Below are 19,773 nucleotides of genomic sequence, written 5' to 3'. Positions count from 1 at the left end.
GCATCATTCCTTCCAAAGAAATCCCAGGGCTGATATCCTTCAGAATGGACTGGTTGGATCTCCTTGCAATCCAAGGGACTCGCAAGAGTCTTCTCCAACACCACAGTTCAAAAGCATCAATTCTTCAGCGCTCAGCCTTCTTCAAAGTCCAACTCTCACATCCATACATGACCACTGGAAAAACCATAGCCTTGACTAGATGGACCTTTTTGGCAAAGTAATGTCTCTGCCTTTGAATATGCTCTCTAGGTTGGTCATAACTTTCCTTCCAAGGAGTAAGCGTCTTTTAATTTCATGGCTGCAGTCACCATCTGCAGTGATTTTGGAGCCCCCCAAAATAAAGTCTGACACTGTTTCCACTGTTTCCCCATCTATTTCCCATGAAGTGATGGGACCGGATGCCATGATCTTCGTTTTCTGAGTATTGAGCTTTAAGCCAACGTTTTCACTCTCTTTCACTTTCATCAAGAGGCTTTTTAGTTCCTCTTCACTTTCTGCCATAAGGGTGGTGTCATCTGCATATCTGAGGTTATTGATATTTCTCCCGGCAATCTTGATTCCAGCTTGTGCTTCTTCCAGCCCAGCGTTTCTCATGATGTACTCTGCATATAAGTTAAATAAGCAGGGTGACAATATACCACTTTGACGTACTCCTTTTCCTATTTGGAACCAGTCTGTTCCATGTCCAGTTCTAACTGTTGCTTCCTGACCCGTATACAGATTTCTCAAGAGGCAAGTCAGGTGGTCTGGTATTCCCATCTCTTTCAGAATTGTCCACAGTTTACTGTGATCCACACTGTCAAAGTCTTAGATTACTTGGTTGTTTTTTTGTTCTTCCTAAACATTCAGTGGCGTTTCGGCTGCGATACAGAATCTGAGAAAGGAATCTTTCTCAAGGTGGCTTTCGGCCTGGCATGTGTGCGTTTGGGGGAAGGGGGGTGGTTACTGATGCGCCACCGTCCCTAACCAGGGATGTGGCTGATTGCTGCAGCAGTCAGTGAGAGAACCCCAAAGAGATAGGGAAAGTCAAGGGACCAACTTGGAGGAACTGGAGAGTCGCTGTACCTCGAGAAGGGTCTTACAGAGTTTGGGTGAGACTGGCTGTTTCCTTCCTTTATAGCATCTAGAGGCTTCTGTTGGGAGCCCCGGGGCTTGCTGCAGGCTCAGTGTTCGGGCGCGCTGGGTAGGCGCAGAGGCCGCGGCTGCAGCTCCCACCCCAGAGCCCAGGTCTGCAGGGAAGACAGTGGAGTCCTTCTTCCGTCCTAACCTCCGAGTCGGTTCTCGTGGGCCTTTAAAAAACAATAACAACAAGGCAGCAGCGCGGGCTGAACTCCCCTGCGCGAGCTCCTCTCCTTCGCTGTCCCGGCCGGCTCTTTCCCACCGCCAGCCGAAGACTTCCAGCCTGATGCACCCCAGCCTCCCCGCGGGCGGGGTGGACCCGCAGACGGCTAAGTGGCGGCGCGCCCCCGAGGGGCGGGACGCGCCGGCCCCCAGACTTCCGCGCGCTGCGCTCGTGCCGCGGGCGTGGGGCGGATCCGCGCCGCCCGCCGGCCCTCTCGACCCCCGCCCACCGGAAGTCGCGGAGCGCTAGGCGGGCGAGGAAGACGTCGCCGCGGGGCTCGGAGCAGCGCGCCTACCCGGCAAGTAGCCGGCGTCCGCTCGGGTGGGCCGGGTTCCGGGAGGTCTGGGGCCGGGCGGGCGGCCACCTCGGGGAGCCGGGGGTCGGGGAGCCGGCCGTCCTTTCGGCTGAGTCGCCTTCCTCTGAGGGGAGGGTCCCTCTCGCAACTCTACCTTTCTTGAAGCTTCATTTTGACTATAAAACCTATTTATTATTATTTTTTTTAAAGAAATCTCAGAACCCTAAGCAAAGAGCCCAGCGTTTCAGAAGGCTTTAAAAGTTCTCCTGGTGGGAGCCTCCGCCAGGCACGCTTGAGTCTGTGCTGAAAGTTTTGGTTTTGGTTTGCTTATTTGGGACCTTGTCCAAAAGCTAATTTGGATGAAAAGACAGGGCTGGCAGCGGTGAGCTCGTTTTCAGTATTGTTTGTTAGGACCTATCCAGTTTTTCATGGCAGTAAACTTTAAAAATCCTTAAAAATGTGGCCTATTTTAACATCGTAAGTAATGTGTTGGTTACAGATGGAGTTAAGCAACTCACTGAAATAAAAAAGTAGATGAGCAGATACAGACTTACCTCCTCCTCCTGAAGCAAAGTGACTATTCCTCAAATGTCCAGCTGTGTGTTGGATGTTTTGCACTTCATCTATAGAGTCATTTGCTCCCTGTGGTATTTTTTAAATTTATTCATTTAACAAATGCCTCCTGATAAATCAGTTATCTGTGCGAGTTTTCACCTCCTATGAATCAGTTATCTGCTCCCTCCTCCTCGATATTTTTTCCTGCCTGTGGCGCTCAGCTCACCGCCACTTTCTGAATGTCCTTCCGCCTCCCTGGCCACTCTTGCTATGTTTCCAGGCTTCTCTTCTTCTCAGCTACCACACGTTAGACTGCTACGGTGTTTGGTTCTGGGCCAGATTCCCTTTTGAACCATGCTTTCTCCCAAGGCAATTTCTATCCCAAGGCGTATTTCATGACTGTAAATACCGTCTATAAGACTTACAGATTTTTCTTTGTAGCTTCACTTCTCTCCTGAGCTCTAGATTCACATCTAGTATCTAACTTAACATCTCCACTTGGAAGTCTGATGGGCATTTAAATTTAGTGTGTTCCAGAAGAATTACTGACAGGCACCCACTCAGTCCTCTCTTCCGTTCTCCTCTCATTTACCTTCCTAATCACAGGAAATGTTACTGCCATCCAGTGAGGCTGCAAGTCTAGGGATTGTCATTTGACTCCTTTTTTCAGCTCAGACCCCACATCCAAGCATCCAGCAAACTGTTGACTCTGCCTTGAAAAGATAGCTCAAATCTGATCGTACGTTACGCCCTCTCGAACGCAAACCACAGTCCTGCTGTACTCGGAAGACTGTGACGACTGATCACGTCTTCCGGCCTCTAGCCTTGCTCTTGTCTTCAGTGTTTCTCCAAACAGCAGCTAGTTTTAGAAATATCTAGTCAGAGCTTTCCCCTCTCTTCAGAACCTTCTGGTGGCTTCTCATCAGAATCATAAAAACAAAACTCTGACTGTGGCTACAGACCCTGTGTCATCACACCCCTGACTGCTTTCATGGGGATCTCTCCAGCTTCCCCACCCTGCTCACTTGGCTGGAGTGGCTCTGATTTTGCTTCCATTCTCCTTGCCTGCAGGGGTCTCTGCTAGCCTGTCGCAGGCTGTACACCTTTACTTTACCCATTCCCCTGTTCAGGCTTTCTCAAGGATTACTGCCTTAGTCCTGGTAACATCTTCTCGACCCTGACTGTCTGGGTCAGTGGCTGTTAGATACTGAACAGTACTCTCTAATATCCCATGAAGCTGATGGCACTTTTAAATCATTGGTTGCTAAAGCTCTCTAATATTAAAAGAGCACAAGCATTTTTCTCCCAAGTCTCATTTTGATAAAATGTACAGTTTGCGTTTTTGTAAAATGTTTCTGTTTTGGAGAAGATTTGCACTTTAAGGCCAGTTCTCCTTTTGAAATATAGAAAATGAAAGGAAAATCCTCCATTTACTGGAAAGAATATGCAAGTTTTTTTCTTTTCCAATTTCTTCTCTTCAGTGGGAAGCAGTAATCTCTGACTTGGAGCCTTGTTGAATGGTTCCAGAAGCAGGTCATCATAACAGGAAGAAGATAAATGAAGGTGCTTGTTCAGAGGTTATTATATGCATTTTTAAGTTGTGTAGTGACTAAGCCAGTACCACAGAATATCAAGCTTGCATAACAAAATTCAGTTCTCTTTTTAAAATATGTGGGAATGGAAATAAAAAGCAATATTTTCATCTTCTCAAAAAGCTGTTGGGGAATAAAAGATCATTTAATTTATAATATTTATTTTCTATTTTAATCCCAAGCAGCTAGTTCTGTGATATTATCAGTAGTGTATATCCTACCTTCCTCTCTTTTAAAAGAATAGAAAAAACTTTCTCATGTCAGAATTGGGATTTCAGATGTTTGAATAAATATTTACGGTAGAAGATTAAATAAAAATTCAAAGTAAAGGGATTTGGAACATGGAATGAGTAGGAGGGATAAAGGGAAGCCTTGAGGGAAGTTGGGATCAGAACTCCTGCCCTAGGCTTCTCTGTTGATCAGACAGCACTCATTAGCATGGAGCATCTTAGCAGCTGAGAAAAGAGGCAGGCTCTGCAGGGGAAGATCAGCTTGTGCTTTTTTGTTTTTCTACCTGACAGAAGCAGTTTTTTTTTAATTGTTTCATTTATTTATTTTTGGCTGTGTGGGATCTTCGTGGCTGCCTGGGCTTTCTCTAGTTGCGGTGAGCCGGGGCTGCTCTCTGGTTGTGGCCTATGGGCTTCTCCTGGTGTTTCTCTTGCTGCAGAGCACAGGCTCTAGAGCACTAAGGCTTCAGTAGTTTCAGCTCCTGGGCTCTAGAGCACAGGCTTAATAGTTGTGGCATACGGGCTTAGTTTTTCCAAGGAGTGTGGCATCCTGGTCTTCCCCTGACCAGGGATTGAACCCATGCCTCCTGCATTGGCAGGTGGATTCTTTATACCACTGAGTCACCAGGAAACCCTTGATAGAAGCAGTTTTTTAAAGTAATTTAACATTTACTTGCTCAAGGATCTGTTTTAGGTACTGTGGAAATGAATGCTCTGTCCTCTGCTGTGTGTGTTGTTCAGTGGAATATTGGAGGACCACTATTCGGTTTAGAGTTAGAAAACCCCAACTATTAGAAATTTGTATATAGGTTTAAAAAAAAAAGGGGGGAGGTCAAGCAGAGTTAAACCTGGATGTGGGTTAAACCCATCCAAAATGTGCACGTGTGGCACCTAAGGAATATACTCTCTGGGGCACCAGGTTAACATGACCTCTGTTTAGAAATACAAAACCTAGAGAGCAACATATTTCCTAAAAAAAAAAATAAATTTTTTCCCAGATTACATCCATACATCTACCATACACAGATAAACAATGTTACCTTTTTGATGTACTTCTTTCCGACCTGTATTCTCTGTAGTTTGTTTTTACAAAGCTAAGATCATAGTACAGGATCATTAAAATTTCTTGTATGTTATTAAAGTTTTCCCATGTCGTTAAAATAATTCATAACATTTGTAAACATTGTAATGATTTCCAGAGTTCGTCATGTGAATAGTATGGCATAGTTTATGTTGCCATTCCCTACTATTTGAAAATTTTGATTATTTACCTCCAGTAGAATGTTGGCTAGCCTACAATACTGTATTCAAGTTCTCTAATAAGAAATACATTGTCATATAACTCATACTTCAAAATTTCAATAAAATAGTTCCCTAGATCCTATGATAGGAGAAAGCTGAGCAAGTTTGAGAAATAAAACAAAACCCACGTGTAGGGAACTGGGGGAGCAGAGGAGAAAGAAGCATGAGATGAGCTTGGAGCTGAAGGAGTCAGATCATGAAAGGCATCCTTTGCCATATTAAGAAATTCTGATTCTAAGAGCAGTGGGAAGCCATTGGAGGGTTGTTCGGTTCAGTTGCTCAGTCGTGTCAGACTCTTTGGGACCCCATAGACTGTAGCACGCCAGGCTTCCCTGTCCATCACCAACTCCTGGAGCTTGATCAAATTCATGTCCATCGAGTCGGTGATGCCATCCAACCATCTCATCCTCTTTTATCCCCTTCTCCTCCTGTCTTTCCCAGTTTCAGGGTCTTTTTCCAATGAGTCAGTTCTTTGCATCAGGTGGCCAAAGTATTGGAGTTTCAGCTTCAGCATCAGTTCTTCCAGTGAACACCCAGGACTGATATCCTTTAGGATGGACTGGTTGGACCTCCTTGCAGTCCAAGGGACTCTCAAGAGTCTTCTCCAACACCACAGTTCAAAAGCATCATTTCTTCAGCACTCAGTTTCCTTTATAGTCCAACTCTCACATACATACATGACTACTGGAAAAACCATAGCTTAAAATTGTGTGGCTGCTGAGTGGAGAATGAATTAGACTGACCAAGAGTGGCCATAGAAGACCAGTTAGGAAGGAGCAGTGTAGTGGACTAGGGGAAAGATATTGATGTAGAATGAAAATGCAATAAAGGAGGAAGTGGAACATTTTGAGATGTCTTTTGCAGGTTGACTTGGTGACAGCTTAGAAGTGAAAGTGTAGGAGTGGAAGGGACAATGTCAGTGATTCCTGAGGTGTCTGGCTGAGGTGACTGGGCAGATCGATGGTGCCATTTTCCATGGTGGAGAAGTCTGGGGAAATAAGGTGGAAGCTACCTTCCAGACCAGCAAGGAAGGCAAGTTAAAAGTACAGTGCAGTGCATATTATAAGAGATATGAGCAGGATATTATTGGCAGGTGGAGGAGACATGCTTTACTCAATCTGGAGATAAAATTTGTTGTACAGTCGCTCAGTCATGTCTAACTCTTTGCGACCCCATAGACTGCAGCATGTCCGTATTCTGATTGGGTCAATAATTTGTATAATAAGGATGTTAAAGAGTTGTGTTTGGGTGTCCCTCAACCTGAAAAACTGTTAATCTTATATGTGGAATTTTATGATTCATTCGTTCATTCAAAAGGTATTGTTGAATGCTGACTGTTACAAGGCTCTGGAGATACAGGGACAAGAAAGATTTGGTGTTACCCCAGTAGAGTTTACAGGCTAATGGGAAAGATGAGAACCTAAGCAGATACTCACACCATAGTAATTAACTGTCATGAGTGCTGTGCAGGGAAGACGCAGGGTGCCAGACCCCTGAAGATGCCTAACCTTTCTAATGCCAGAGCTGGAACCTAAAGTGGAAAATATAGGCCCTGGTTTACTTTGACTCTAGTAAGTATCATTGGGTAATAGTTGATACAATTAATCCTTTCATTTAGACTGGGCCTTCTCCATCATTATGGATTCTATGGAACTCACCCAAAGAATAAATCAATGACAACTCACCTTTCATGCAAAGATGGGCACCATAAAGGACAGAAATGGTATGGACCTAAGAAGTAGAAGATATTAAGAAGAGCTGGCAAGAATACACAGAAGAACTGTACAAAAAGGATCTTCATGATCCAGATAATGAAGATGGTGTGATCACCAACCTAGAGCCAAACATCCTGGCATGCAAAGTCAAGTGGAGGAAGCATCACTGTGAACAAAGTTAGTGGAGGTGATGGAATTCCAGTTGAGATATTTCAAATCCTCAAAGGTGATGCTGTGAAAGTGCTGCACTCAATATGCCAGCAAATTTGGAAAACTCAGCAGTGGCCACAGGACTGGAAAAGGTCAGTTTTCATTCCAATCCCAAAGAAAGTCAGTGCCAAAGAATGCTCTAACTACTACACAATTGCACTCATCTCACATTCTCGTAAAGTAATGCTCAAAATTCTCCAAGCCAGGCTTCAAGAGTATGTGAACCGTAAACTTCCAGATGTTCAAACTGGATTTAAAAAAGGCAGAGGAACCAGAAATCAAATTGCCAACATCTGCTGAATCATCGAAAAAGCAAGAGAGTTCCAGAAAAACATCTACCTCTGCTTTATTGACTATACCAAAGCCTTTGATTGTGTGGACCACAACAAACTCTGGGAAATTCTTAAAGAGATGGGAATACCAGACCACCTGACCTGCCTCTTAAGAAATCTGTATACAGGTCAGGAAGCAACAGTTAGAACTGGACATGGAACAACAGACTGGTTCCAGATAGGGAAAGGAGTACGTCAAGGCTGTATATTTTCACCCTGCTTGTTTAACTTGTATACAGAGTACATCATGAGAAACGCTAGGCTGGAAGAAGCACAAGCTGGAATCAAGACTTCTGGGAGAAATATCAATAACCTCAAATATGCAGATACACCGCCCTTATGGCAGAAAGTGAAGAACTAAAGAGCCTCTTGATGAAAGTAAAAGAGGAGAGTGAAAAAGTTGGCTTAAAACTCAATATTCAGAAAACTACGATCATGGCATCTGGTCCCATCACTGTGGCATAATAGATGGAGAAACAGTGAAAACAGTGACAGACTTTATTTTCTTGGGCCCCAGAATCACTGCAGATGGTGACTGAAGCCATGAAATTAAAAGACACACACTCCTGGGAAGAAAAATTATGACCAACCTAGACAGCATGTTAAAAAGCAGAGACATTACTTTGCCCACAAAGGTCCATCTAGTCAAAGCTATGGTTTTTCCAGTAGTCATGTATGGGTGTGAGAGTTGGAATATAAGGAAAGCTGAGCACCGAAGAATTGGTGCTTTTGAATTGTGGTGTTGGAGAAGACTCTTGAGAGTCCCTTGGACTGCAAGGAGATCCAACCAGTCCATCCTAAAGGAAATCAGTCCTGAATATTTATTGGAAGGACTGATGCTGAAGCTGAAACTCCAATACTTTGGCCACCTGATGTGAAGAGCTGACTCATTGGAAAAGACCCTGATGCTAGGAAAGATTGAAGGCAGGAGGAGAAGGGCATGACAGAAGATGAGATGGTTGGATGGCATCAGCAACTCAATGGACATGAGTTTGAGTAAGCTTTGGGAGTTGGTGATGGATGGGGAAGTCTAGCGTGCTGCAGTTCATGGGGTCACAAAGAGTCGGACACGACTGATAACTGAACTAAACTGACCTTCAGTAAATGTTATAAATGTAAGATCAGGTGGATTCAAATTCTACCCATTCTATTCCTGAACATATTGATCACCATAGTGGGGATTTTAAAATATTTTCAGGGTGTGGGTCTGACGTAAAAGTCTGCATGTTCCTCATCTTAACCAGCACAGGTCTGTTCTGTCATGTCCTGGCAATAAATATCCTGGGCCATCTGGGCCATCCGGCTCCCACTAGAATTGCTCACCTCTGCCTCTTTAGCGTGAAATTTGCCATAGACAATACAGGAATGAATGGTGTGGCTGTCTTCCAGTGAAACATACAAAAACAGATGGCAGTGCTGTGTTTTGCTGCTGACTTGCTGTAGTTCCCTGGCCTGGATTTGGATGCTGTATCAATTACAGTTTAGTTGCAGAAAACAGAATCTACTCAAGCTAGTTTAAGCAGAAAGGTATATAGTGGCGGATATTACAAAATGTACACTATCATTGGGCGAGGCGAAGAGCTAGGCTCCAGGTTGAGTTTCTGGAAACACCTCGGAACATCACCTGCAGAACTGGTCTAGTGGAGCAGGGACTTTTGCCAAAACCGTGAACCCTCCTGCAGCTCAGCATGCTGCCAGCTCCTGAATCACAGCAGCTCTGCAAAACATTGCTTCATGCTCTGCCTCCCTTCATATTTAACTCAGACATGTTGGCAGAACATAAGTTACACCCAGTACCCTAGCTTTAAGGAAGTCTGGGAAATACAGCTTTTAGTACTTGTAGTACGGGAAGGTTCACTAAAAGGAAGTTGGCATAAATTTGGTTGAGCCCGTCTGCTGTACCTGCTACAGAATGCCCGTTTGGCTACTTAACATCCATACCTTGCCTTCTTTCCATTCTTAAACCTCCAGACCAGGACCGCAGGAGCAGGGCGCTCTCTTCCGATACAATGCAGCCATGCCTCCTAAAAACCAACTGTGCTCACTTTCTCCCAAGATGCCAAATCCCAGAGTCCCACAGGCCACCACACCATCTGCAGTGTTCATCACAGACATTACCCTGAGACCTAACGCCCTGAAGAATTTGGTGGCTGTCCTCCTCCTCACAGGGCAAAGGGGAGTAGGAGAGAGACAGGGCTGCCCAGTGACCAAGAGGAAAACAGCTCAGCCCTGAGAAGTCCCCACACACTTCTTCATCCTCTTTCTCTCTACCAGCCAGTTCCCTCTATTTCCAGGCATTCCGAGTTTCCCTCCTCTTAATGACATCGTCTTCATTTGTAGCTGTTGACTTCTCCTGTCCTTCTTAGCTAAGCTTTCCTCTCTCCTGCACATTTTTGCCTTCGCTGTCACTTGGTTGAGGGCTCTGCTTTCTCACCTAGGTTATTGCAGCAGCCTCTCATCTGATTACTCTTCCTGTCCACAGCCTCACGGCCCTCAGGCTTCATCTCCTTACTCCAACTATCTTAACCTGTCTAAAACAAGTCAGATCATCTCACTCCCCTACTTAACACCTGCCAGCGGCTCTCTGTCTGCCCACAGGATCAAGTTCAAAGTCCTGAGCCGAATATTCTAGGTTCCTTACTCTCTCCAATCCTGCTGTCTGTCTGCCCTGATGTCTAACACTATCCTGTCCCCCTCCCATCCCTGCATATGGACTTGAGGCTTCTAAACACCAGGTGCAAAGCCATCCTAACACGCTGTGCCCTCTGGTGCCTCAAGTGTCTTTGCAAATGCTGCTCCCACTGCCTGAAACCGTCCCTTCTCGGCCTTCCTGATGCGAGTGCTCCCTGCTGCAGTGTCCATCCTGAGTGCTCCGGAACACCTGTTACCTGACGGGAGCACCGGTGCAGTGAGTCCTGTCTCCGTATCCTGGCTCCACTTCCCTAAAACACAGCAGGGCTTGGTGCAGAGTAGGTTTTCAGCTGCTGCTGCTGCTAAGTCGCTTCAGTCGTGTCTGACTCTGTGCGACCCCATAGATGGAAGCTCCCCCGTCCCTGGGATTCTCCAGGCAAGAACACTGGAATGGGTTGCCATTTCCTTCTCAGCAACATTTACATTTATTAATAATGATAAAGCCTGTTAATTAAGCAAAGAAACTAATTTTGTACGTATTTGCCACAAGATGGTGCTATTCAGATAGGAAAAACAACTGAAAGTTTCTCCAGGGCTGAAGGAGCCAAGTATACTAGATGCCTAAATGTTCATTAAATGTATTAAATTTCAGAGGCAGTGATTTAAACACATAAGCATTTTCAGTGGTAAACACAAGGACAGGTTGAAAATTGTGGATGAATATGTATTTTATTATCAAATTATTACTGGTCATTGTTTCACTTCCTGTTGTTTGGGAGTCTCTCTTCCAAAGTTGTCAAAATGTTTTTAAAATAGCAAACAGTAACTCTTAATTCTGAGGGCAACAAACTTTTATGGAGGGTTACAGTTGGGTTTTTCAGCAAAACAGGACCAGTAGGTTTCATAGGGGGAGAGGCAGGAAGGGTGGGAGGTTCACTGTAAGAAACTGGCTCTTGTGACTGGCAGGGCTGGACACTCAGATCGGAGTTGACTTTGCAGTTTTGCATATGAAGGCTGGGAGTTCAGGTGGAATTTCTCTGTTGCCTTCCCAAAGCAGAATTCCTTGGGGAAACCTCAGTATTGCTCTTAAGGCCTTCATTTTTTGGCTAAGTCTCACCCACACTATGGAGAGTAATCTGCTTTACTCAGAGTCTACTGCGTTATTCATTTACATTTTAAATTTAAGATACAGTTGATTTACAACCTTATATTAGATTCAGCCAGACAGCACAGTGACTCAATGTTTTTACAGTTAAAGTTTACTGCTTTAAATGTCAGTCTCATCTAAAAATACCTGTAGGATGACATCTGGACTGACGTTTGACCAAACAACTAGGCACTGTAGCCTTGCCCAGCTGACACATACAATTAACTGTCGCAAAGGTCTAGGTGAGGAAAGTAAACTTTGTGTGAACAAGAAATTCACACTGATGTTTCAGTTTTGAGTTATGGCCAGGGCAGAGAGGGCTGGCTGTAACCACCCCAAGGAACCTCCTGGGAAGTTTCTGCAGGAAGAGAGGCTGTGGTTGGGATAGGACCCCCTGGGTGCTGCCCTGACCCTCCTGCAACCACAGAAGGCTTCTGCTGGGGGCACCTGGGGACTAGTCAACACGCCAGTTCAGTCCCTGGGTCCAAAAGATCCCCTGGAGGACGGAATGGCAATCCACTCCAGTATTCTTGCCTGGAGAATCCCATGGACACAGGAGCCTGGCGGGCGCAGAGAGTCAGACACAACTAAAGTGATTTAGCACGCACAAGCATAAAGAAGAAGAATAACCTTGGGGACACCGTAGTCTCACCCCAACAGGTTCCATCCTCTATCATTTAAGTTTTGTTTATGCTACAGACTGAGGTTTGGGGCAGTCCTAAGGAAGGAGTTTTGCTTCCTCTTTTCCTGAGAATAATGAAATAGTCAGAGGGAAGTTCTGGCATCCTCTGCCGCAGCCACTCACCCCTCTGGATGCACACGGCTTAGTTCTGCATTCTGCTACTAAAGTAAAACTGTAAAGTGTTCTTCAGCTTCTTTGTTATGTATTTAATAACAAAATTAACAGCTAAATGTATGGAGCACTCTTCTAAGCCATTTGATCTTGCTGAAAACCTTAAAGGTAGGATTATAATTATCACCATTTAATGCACAATGAGATCAAAGCACAGAGATACACGTACGGTAACTTGTACAAAGTCTTGCAATTGTTTTTTTATAGTAGGGCTGGGATTTATGTTCATGCAGTCTGATTCCAGAGCACGTAATCTTCATGAGAATGGAAATTTGTATTTGACTGTTGCCTACTATGATTCTTCTCTGTGTTCTTTCTTACTTCCTGTAATATTTTTGCACACTTGCCAAGTATGCATAGATGCCATTCAGTTCTTTTCGTCTTACTCCTGTTAAATGTGGGGGGTTCCATTGGCACCTGCTTTTGCCTGAGTCTCCTGATCCTCACCGTGTTGCTCTTCCCTACAGAACTTCAGTATAAGGGCTCCATTCTGTTACGTTGTATCTTTCCACGTTTCTGTTGCCCTGGTGATTAGCTCCATTGGGCTGTGGTCAATAGTAATTGGTCGTTTTGGTCTTAGATCTTTACTGGGGCATGGGATGGAGGTGGGTGTGTCACTCTGTCAAGTTAAAAGCAAAACAAAACAAAAAAATGTTCAGTCTTACAGAGAGCTGCTGCTGCTAAGTCACTTAAGTCGTGTCTGACTCTGTGCGACCCCATAGACGGCAGCCCACCAGGCTCCCAGTCCCTGGGATTCTCCAGGCAAAAACACTGGAGTGGGTTGCCATTTCCTTCTCCAGTGCATGAAAGTGAAAAGTGAAAGTGAAATCACTCAGTCGTGTCCAACTCTTAGCAACCCCATGGACTGCAGCCCACCAGGCTCCTCCGTCCATGGGATTTTCCAGGGAAGAGTACTGGAGTGGGGTGCCATTGCCTTTTCCGTTTACAGAGAGCAGTTTGGCCAAATCTGTCACTGTGACAAACACATTTGTCCTTTGATATAGACATCCCATTTGGGCTCATTATTCTCCAGATGACCTTGCATGTGAATGAAGTGGCACTTGTACAAAGTTATTCATTGCAGCATTTTCATAATAGTTATAGACTGGAAACAAATCACATAGTCAAGAACAGGGGACAGTTAGGGTACATTCACATGTTGGGAGATTATGTGGAGTTTCTCTGTATGCTGATATAGAAGGCTCTGAAGTTATTAAGGGAAAAAGCAGTCGCCTGTCTATCTATTACTCTGGCAGTGTATATGTATATATGCAACGATCCTTTCTTAAATAAGGAAAGAAATATATAGATATATGTATAATGGGGGTAACAGGATGAATGGGGAAGATAAGGATGGTAGTGAGACTTTTCAATACAAATATTTTCAAAACGTGCCTTTCCAAAGAAGTAAATTAAAGATGTATAAACACACAAAAATGTGTACACACACATTTTTATTCCTGTAAGCAATCCTGTGTGCCTTTCCCCAGCGGCACCTTCACTGTCCTCCCACTGAATTGAGGGGAAGGAGCAGAAACCTGAATGTCTGAACCCTGGTGCTGGCTGGCTGTGATGGGGGAGGAAGATGCTGACAAGGCTTTGCAGGATTCTCTCCGCCAGCCTTCTTTCCTTCCCTGTTCTTTCCACATTCCCTGCCTGCCTTCTGTTCTTTTTGTTGATGGAGTTAATTAGCTCAGGGTGAGCACGGTCAGGCTCTGCCCCCCACCTTGCAGCCTGGAGAACCCCTGTGATGAATCTGGACCACTTCTCCATCTCTGGATCACGTGGCGATGGGAAAGACAGATCTCCAGCACAGAAAAACTTCCTGCCTCTTTGCCTCTTGGCTGCCTCCTTACTTTAAGTGAAGTCGCTCAGCTGTGTCCGACTCTTTGCAGCCCCATTGACTGTAGCCTACCAGGCTCCTCTGTCCATGGAATTTTCCAGGCAAGAGTACTGGAGTGGGTTGTCATTTCCTTCTCCCTCCCCAAATTAGAAGAAGTTTTCAGACATTGTCACTGACTTGCTTCTTGCTGGTCTGCTTCAGGTGAAGGTGGGCAGCAGTGCTTGGAAGGTGGAACAGCACATCATAGATTTCTGGAGTGTTTTGCTCTTTTCTGCCAACCAGCATTTAAGAAAAATGAGACATGAAATTGTAATTCTTATCCATAGTGTAATTTTTTCCTTTTGTTTTTTGCGTGTGTGCTAAGTCACTTTAGTCATGTCCGTCTCTGTGATCCCATGGAGGAGCCCACGAGGCTCCTCTGTCCATGGGATTTTTTATGCAAGAATACTGGAGTGGGTTGCCATTCCCTTCTCCAGAGGATCTTCCCGTCCCAGGGATTGAACTCATGTCTCTCATGTCTCCAGCATTGGCAGGCAAGTTCTTTACCATTAGCACCACCTGTTTATTTTTTATTTCAAAAATTTCACAATCTAACTTGACACACCATTTTCCCTAGAGGTTTTTGACACTTCTTAGGAAAATCTGCCATCTTATTTCACATGCCCTCATCTGCAGCAACTAGTGTATAAGATAATGAAGTTAAGTTGGTTTAAAAACCTATCTTAATGAGTAAGTGAAGATTATTTTAACTGACACTTTAATAGATTGAATAGTTTAACTTATTTTTAATGCAGGGGAAGCTTCTTTCTGCAATTTTGCATAGTAAAATTTTCTCATGATACAATAACAAAGTCAGCAATAAATCCTAACCAAAGAAGAGAGTCTGAATTCATTCAGGTTTATTATTTGGGATGTATGTATGTAGCATTGGAGGGCTGTCATGCCTTGGACCGCCACTTGGTGGCTGGCATGGTATACTGTGGATCCAAACCTGGCGTTCAGACAGAATGGATGACAGGTGGCAGCCAGCAGTTCCTTCACTATTCAGAGACAGTAGCAAACCTTTCCCTCCTTAAGTACATTAGGAAGAAAATTCTCTTATTTTTTCTTCCCTTAACATTTTTCACCAGTTTTGCTACATGGTTTCTTCTGAACCTGAATTATTTTGGCATATGTAAACTACATGTTACTTAGGACATTATGAATCAAATTCTCATTTCTTCTTGAACTCTGGTTTTTGCCCATGAACAATAAATAAAAATGCTTGGAATATAGCTTATGGGCCCATATTTTGAAAACATGGAATTTATATTTATTCTAAATTTTCTGTCTTTTTATAAAAGAATCCCCCTTGAAACTGCCTATTTTGAGAATTACATTAGCAACACTGTGAACATTATCTGAATATTTATTTAAATTAGGCTCACATGGAGTCCCTTTCACAGCTGATCTAATTCTTCCATCTGAATTTAGAATTTTTTAAATAAAAGAACAAGTATAGACTATAATGATTATTTGTTAATTTCACTGATGAAAACTACAAGGCTTTGTTTCCAGATTTCACTTCCACACCAAGATGTTAATTTCTCCATAGGTGAATAAATATGTTTTCTTAAGTGTTCTCAGGATTAACTGGAAAAAGATATTCCTTACTTTTCACAATCCTTACTATAGTTCTCTACCAGCCCCATAATAATGTAGCCTGACTGTAGACAAAAAAAAAGACTCTAACCCAGTGAATCCTGGTGTGTCGTTTGACATTTCAGATCTTCTCTTTATTCTGAGTCAGTAGAGCTACCTGCTAGCCATCTTTAGGATATTTGTATTGTTTTGTATTTGTGTTTGATATAAAAATAAATTTTGAATATTGAAATATTCTGTTTCTTTAGGTTTTGCTCTTTCTAGTCTACACAATAATTTGTTAGAATAAAGAAGTTGGATTTATACTCCATATGGTTAGAGTTGATAGGGTATCTTTTCACTAAATACCAAAGTAATTTATTATAATATGGAAGTTTATAGCATGAATATAGTACCATTTAAAATTTCCAAATGTCTCCTGTTGTATTAAACTGGGCCCTCTTTAACTTAGCCTTGACTACCTGTCGTAGCCCTTGTGAAGCTCAAAAAAGACAAGTGATTTAATTTCCCAGTGATCTCTTTGGCACTTCTTTCTTCAAGAATGTTATATTAGAATCCTGAGGTTTTTCAGGTTGAATGAAATTTTCCACTTTTAATGTTTTGATTGAGTTTACATTATACTTCTGCTTTGTTATTTCTCCTTTTAGAACGAAATGAAATGCTGAGAAATAAAGCTTTCCTCTTCTGACTCGGATCTTTATAATGGGTATCGGAAAGTCTAAAATGGATCCCTGTCATCTTTCTGTGCCTTGGGGTAAAAGCCAGAGTGTGGATACTAGTCAAAGCCATCACATGTCAGATTCCAAGCAATCTGAAGAAATCTCCCTGCATGGTGATGCTGTGTGCAGCAGTACCGCAGAGATGCCAGCAGAGGAGCAGGAGGGAGTGGAGGAGAGACCAGAAGAGGACACAGAAGAAGAGGTGTTCCTCAAATTTGTGATACTGCACGCTGAAGAAGACACAGGTGAAGCCCTCCGAGTCCAGAGCCTGCTGGAAAACGATTTTGGCATCAAGCCTGGAATCATCTTTGCCGAGATGCCATGTGGCAGACAGCATTTACAGAACTTGGATGATGCTGTCAACGGGTCTGCCTGGACTATCTTACTGTTGACTGAAAACTTCTTAAGGGACACCTGGTGTAAGTTCCAGTTCTATTCGTCCCTCATGAACTCCGTTAACAGGCAGCACAAATACAACTCCGTCATCCCCATGCGGCCCCTGAACAATCCCCTGCCCCGAGAGAGAACTCCCTTTGCTCTACGAACCATCAACGCCCTGGAGGAAGAAAGTCGTGGCTTCCCTACCCAAGTGGAAAGGATTTTTCAGGAGTCTGTGTACAGGATACAGCAAGCTATATGGAAAGAGACCAGAAATACGGTACAAAGGCAATCTGTTGCCTGAGACAGCACACACAACACACGACAGACTCTTGTTTTGTAAAACAAAGGATTTATCTTCACTTGCGAAAACAAGTTCCTAGGAAAAGTTTCAATGAAAGAGAACCTGCCTCTTACAGAAACCTGTGGAGCCCAAGAAAGATAAATTTCTGCAGGACAGTCCGTAGAGTTGTGGTATTTGCTGATGTTTCCATAAACTGGGACTCTTTAGAGTTTCAAGAGCTCTGTTTCCTCTCAGTTTTCCTGGTTCATGATTACTACAAAGGATATTTTAAATTCATCTTCTTATATTGAACTTGACGAAAACTTACAGACATTTTAAAAATGCAATTAATTACCCTTTGATTTTGTTCTCAAAGGACACACAGAAAAAAACGACCTGGAGACATCTGACCAGCCTGCCTTTCGAGGTACCTCTCACAAATGTCGTAATGAAGCACTCCGGGTGTTGTCACCCAGACACGAGGACAGCCAGGCTAGAACGTTGAGAATGTTGAGTGCTGATAAGTGTGAAACCCAGAATAGATGCGGCAGTGGTGGGGCTCCTTAAAAGAATCCAGTCAAATGTCCTTCCCCTTCTGCTGTAGTGTACATATTTGCAGGCAGTTCCCACCACATTTGTTGGTACTGTGGTTAGGGAGTCTGTGCCTGGTGTGGACATGACCCCTGGAGCCAGAAGCTCTCTATGTTGGTCATCGGCTATGACCAGAACTTTGTTTGAAGAGCTTCTGAAAGGTGTGTGTATCCTTGGCCAGATGTTCTCCTTTAAAATCAATAACCTCTCCTTTGCAAGCAGTTAAAAATTCCTGTCTCGCACAGTACTTTATCAAGGAAATATTTCTCAGTAGCCTGAGAGAGAGAGAGTGTGTGTGTGTGTGTGTGTGTGTGTGTGTGTGTGTGTGTGTATGTATGTTGTAGATTACTTTCAGACTTGAAGTGGAAAATGCATTTTATGGTTTCTTGTCCCACAGTGATAGCGAATCAGAGCCTCCAAACAGACCAGTTCCTTTCTTTCACAGCCCTTCTGCCCCAGCTGAAATTGACGGAGAACTATATCAAGTGCAGACCAGGAATGGGAGAGAGTGAGTCCCGTCCTGCTGTAATGAGACAAGCACCCGATAGGGTGTCAGAGCACCTGGTTCTTTCCAGTCTTTTTCACTGAGGAGGAATGTGACCATGGGCAAGCTACTACCCTCCTTCATCTGTGAAAAGAAAGGATTGGATTGATAAATCTGCACAGGGCATTGTTTCTCTCTCGGAATGTGAACAACTAGGAACCAGGAAAGGGAACAAGCAAACAAATGATAGAATTTTATGATGCAATATATAATTTAATAGATGCAGGAGGCTTCGTATATATGCTCACAATGAAAGGATGTTGTATATGTTTACAGCGTAATTGATTTCTAATGCTACCCATTATGCTCTTACAGTCACAGAAAAATATTACAATGCATGCTTAGATTTTTTTTAATTAAAAAAATTTTTTTTCTAGAGACCTTTGCTGCAGAAACATTCTGCCCTATTTTTATTTCTCTTTATCCCCACTTCTCCATATCCCCTTGCTAACACTGGGGTTTGCTCACAGCTTTCTGCAGTCCGCCTCTTCACAGTCATGAACCAACATGTTTCATAATCTTGCAAGTAAGTCAGACCTCCCCCGATACTAGTACTTATTAAAGATAAGATTCTTCTCATTGCGTGGTGACTTAAAAGTTCCCTTCTGTCATAGTAGCTGACTACTCACTTTTCTTTTTCAGTTCTAATGATAAGCATTTTTTTTGTTGTTGCCATACTGCTTCCTGCATCTCCAGTTTCATATACAAATGAAACATTAACCACTCACCCTTGCCTGCCTGCCTGCCAAAGTTGGAGCAATTGATGCTGGATGGTGTGTTTTAATAAATGTTTTTATTCTTTACCTTGACTAAACTTGATTATTTCCTGTGTCAGTGAAGATTGTAGAAAAGTATTTTAAAAAAAAGGCGTCAACCTGTACTTCTCCACAGATCACCAGGCACAATGTCGTCACTTGATTTGGAGTCAAATACATTTTTTATGATGAAGAAAAATGTTAAGTACTGAGTAACTGGTTATGTTGAAATTAACAATTGTAATAAGGGGTTATCAAAATAACAGGATAAAAAGAGGTAAAGCTGTGGCCTTTTTCATGTGAGTGTGTATACGCATGTACATTCAGACTTACACACAGGGAAATTGGGTAAAATTTTGCCACATGCTGGAGAATATCCATTTTGAGTGTCTATGGGCCTTGTTGCTCACCCTGGAGCCACAGGGGAACCTGAGTTGTGTCTGTGTGTGTCAGGATTCTTTCAGCTGTAAGAGAAAAGAAAAGCCAATGCTGTATGACCTGCACTGTAAGGTAGACTTACTGTCTGATTTAGCAAGAGGTCCCTTTATGTGCCTCAAAGATGTCATTAAAAACCCAGTTCTTAGATACAGTGGAGTATTATGCCACCTTAAAAAGAAATAAAATTCTGATACATGCTATAACATGGAAACTTGAAAGCATAGAGCTACAGGAAGAAAGACACAAAGGGACGAGTATGGTTCCACTTATATGAGGTGCCTAGAGCAGCAAAGTCATAGAGAAAAATAGAGGTGACTAGGGGCCACGGAAAGGGAAAAAACAGGAATCAGGTTTTATGGGTATAAAGTTTTATGTTTGGG

At 43.4% G+C, this 19,773-nt stretch overlaps 1 protein-coding gene across 3 annotated transcripts in view; it reads left to right on the top strand.

Annotated features, from left to right (window-relative positions):
- Positions 1 to 19,009, top strand: part of LOC113899224 (TIR domain-containing adapter molecule 2) — a 44,239-nt gene extending 25,230 nt beyond the window's left edge. Inside the window, exons 1-2 of one of the 3 annotated variants that reach the window (XM_027552631.1) lie at positions 1,543 to 1,640; positions 16,333 to 19,009. In XM_027552631.1, the coding sequence (XP_027408432.1) occupies positions 16,388 to 17,086 (699 nt within the window). In that variant the 5' untranslated portion in view covers positions 1,543 to 1,640; positions 16,333 to 16,387 and the 3' untranslated portion in view covers positions 17,087 to 19,009. Of the gene's footprint in view, positions 1 to 1,542; positions 1,664 to 16,332 lie in introns of those variants that run through there. The other 2 variants (XM_027552630.1, XM_027552632.1) reach the window with 2 other exon arrangements.
- The last annotated feature ends 764 nt before the right edge of the window (positions 19,010 to 19,773 follow it).

The sequence above is a fragment of the Bos indicus x Bos taurus genome, chromosome 10 (genome assembly GCF_003369695.1).
Source record: "Bos indicus x Bos taurus breed Angus x Brahman F1 hybrid chromosome 10, Bos_hybrid_MaternalHap_v2.0, whole genome shotgun sequence".
Lineage (NCBI taxonomy): Eukaryota > Metazoa > Chordata > Mammalia > Artiodactyla > Bovidae > Bos > Bos indicus x Bos taurus.
The sequence above is the reverse complement of the archived record's forward strand: the minus strand, read 5'-3'. Positions and strand labels throughout refer to the sequence as shown.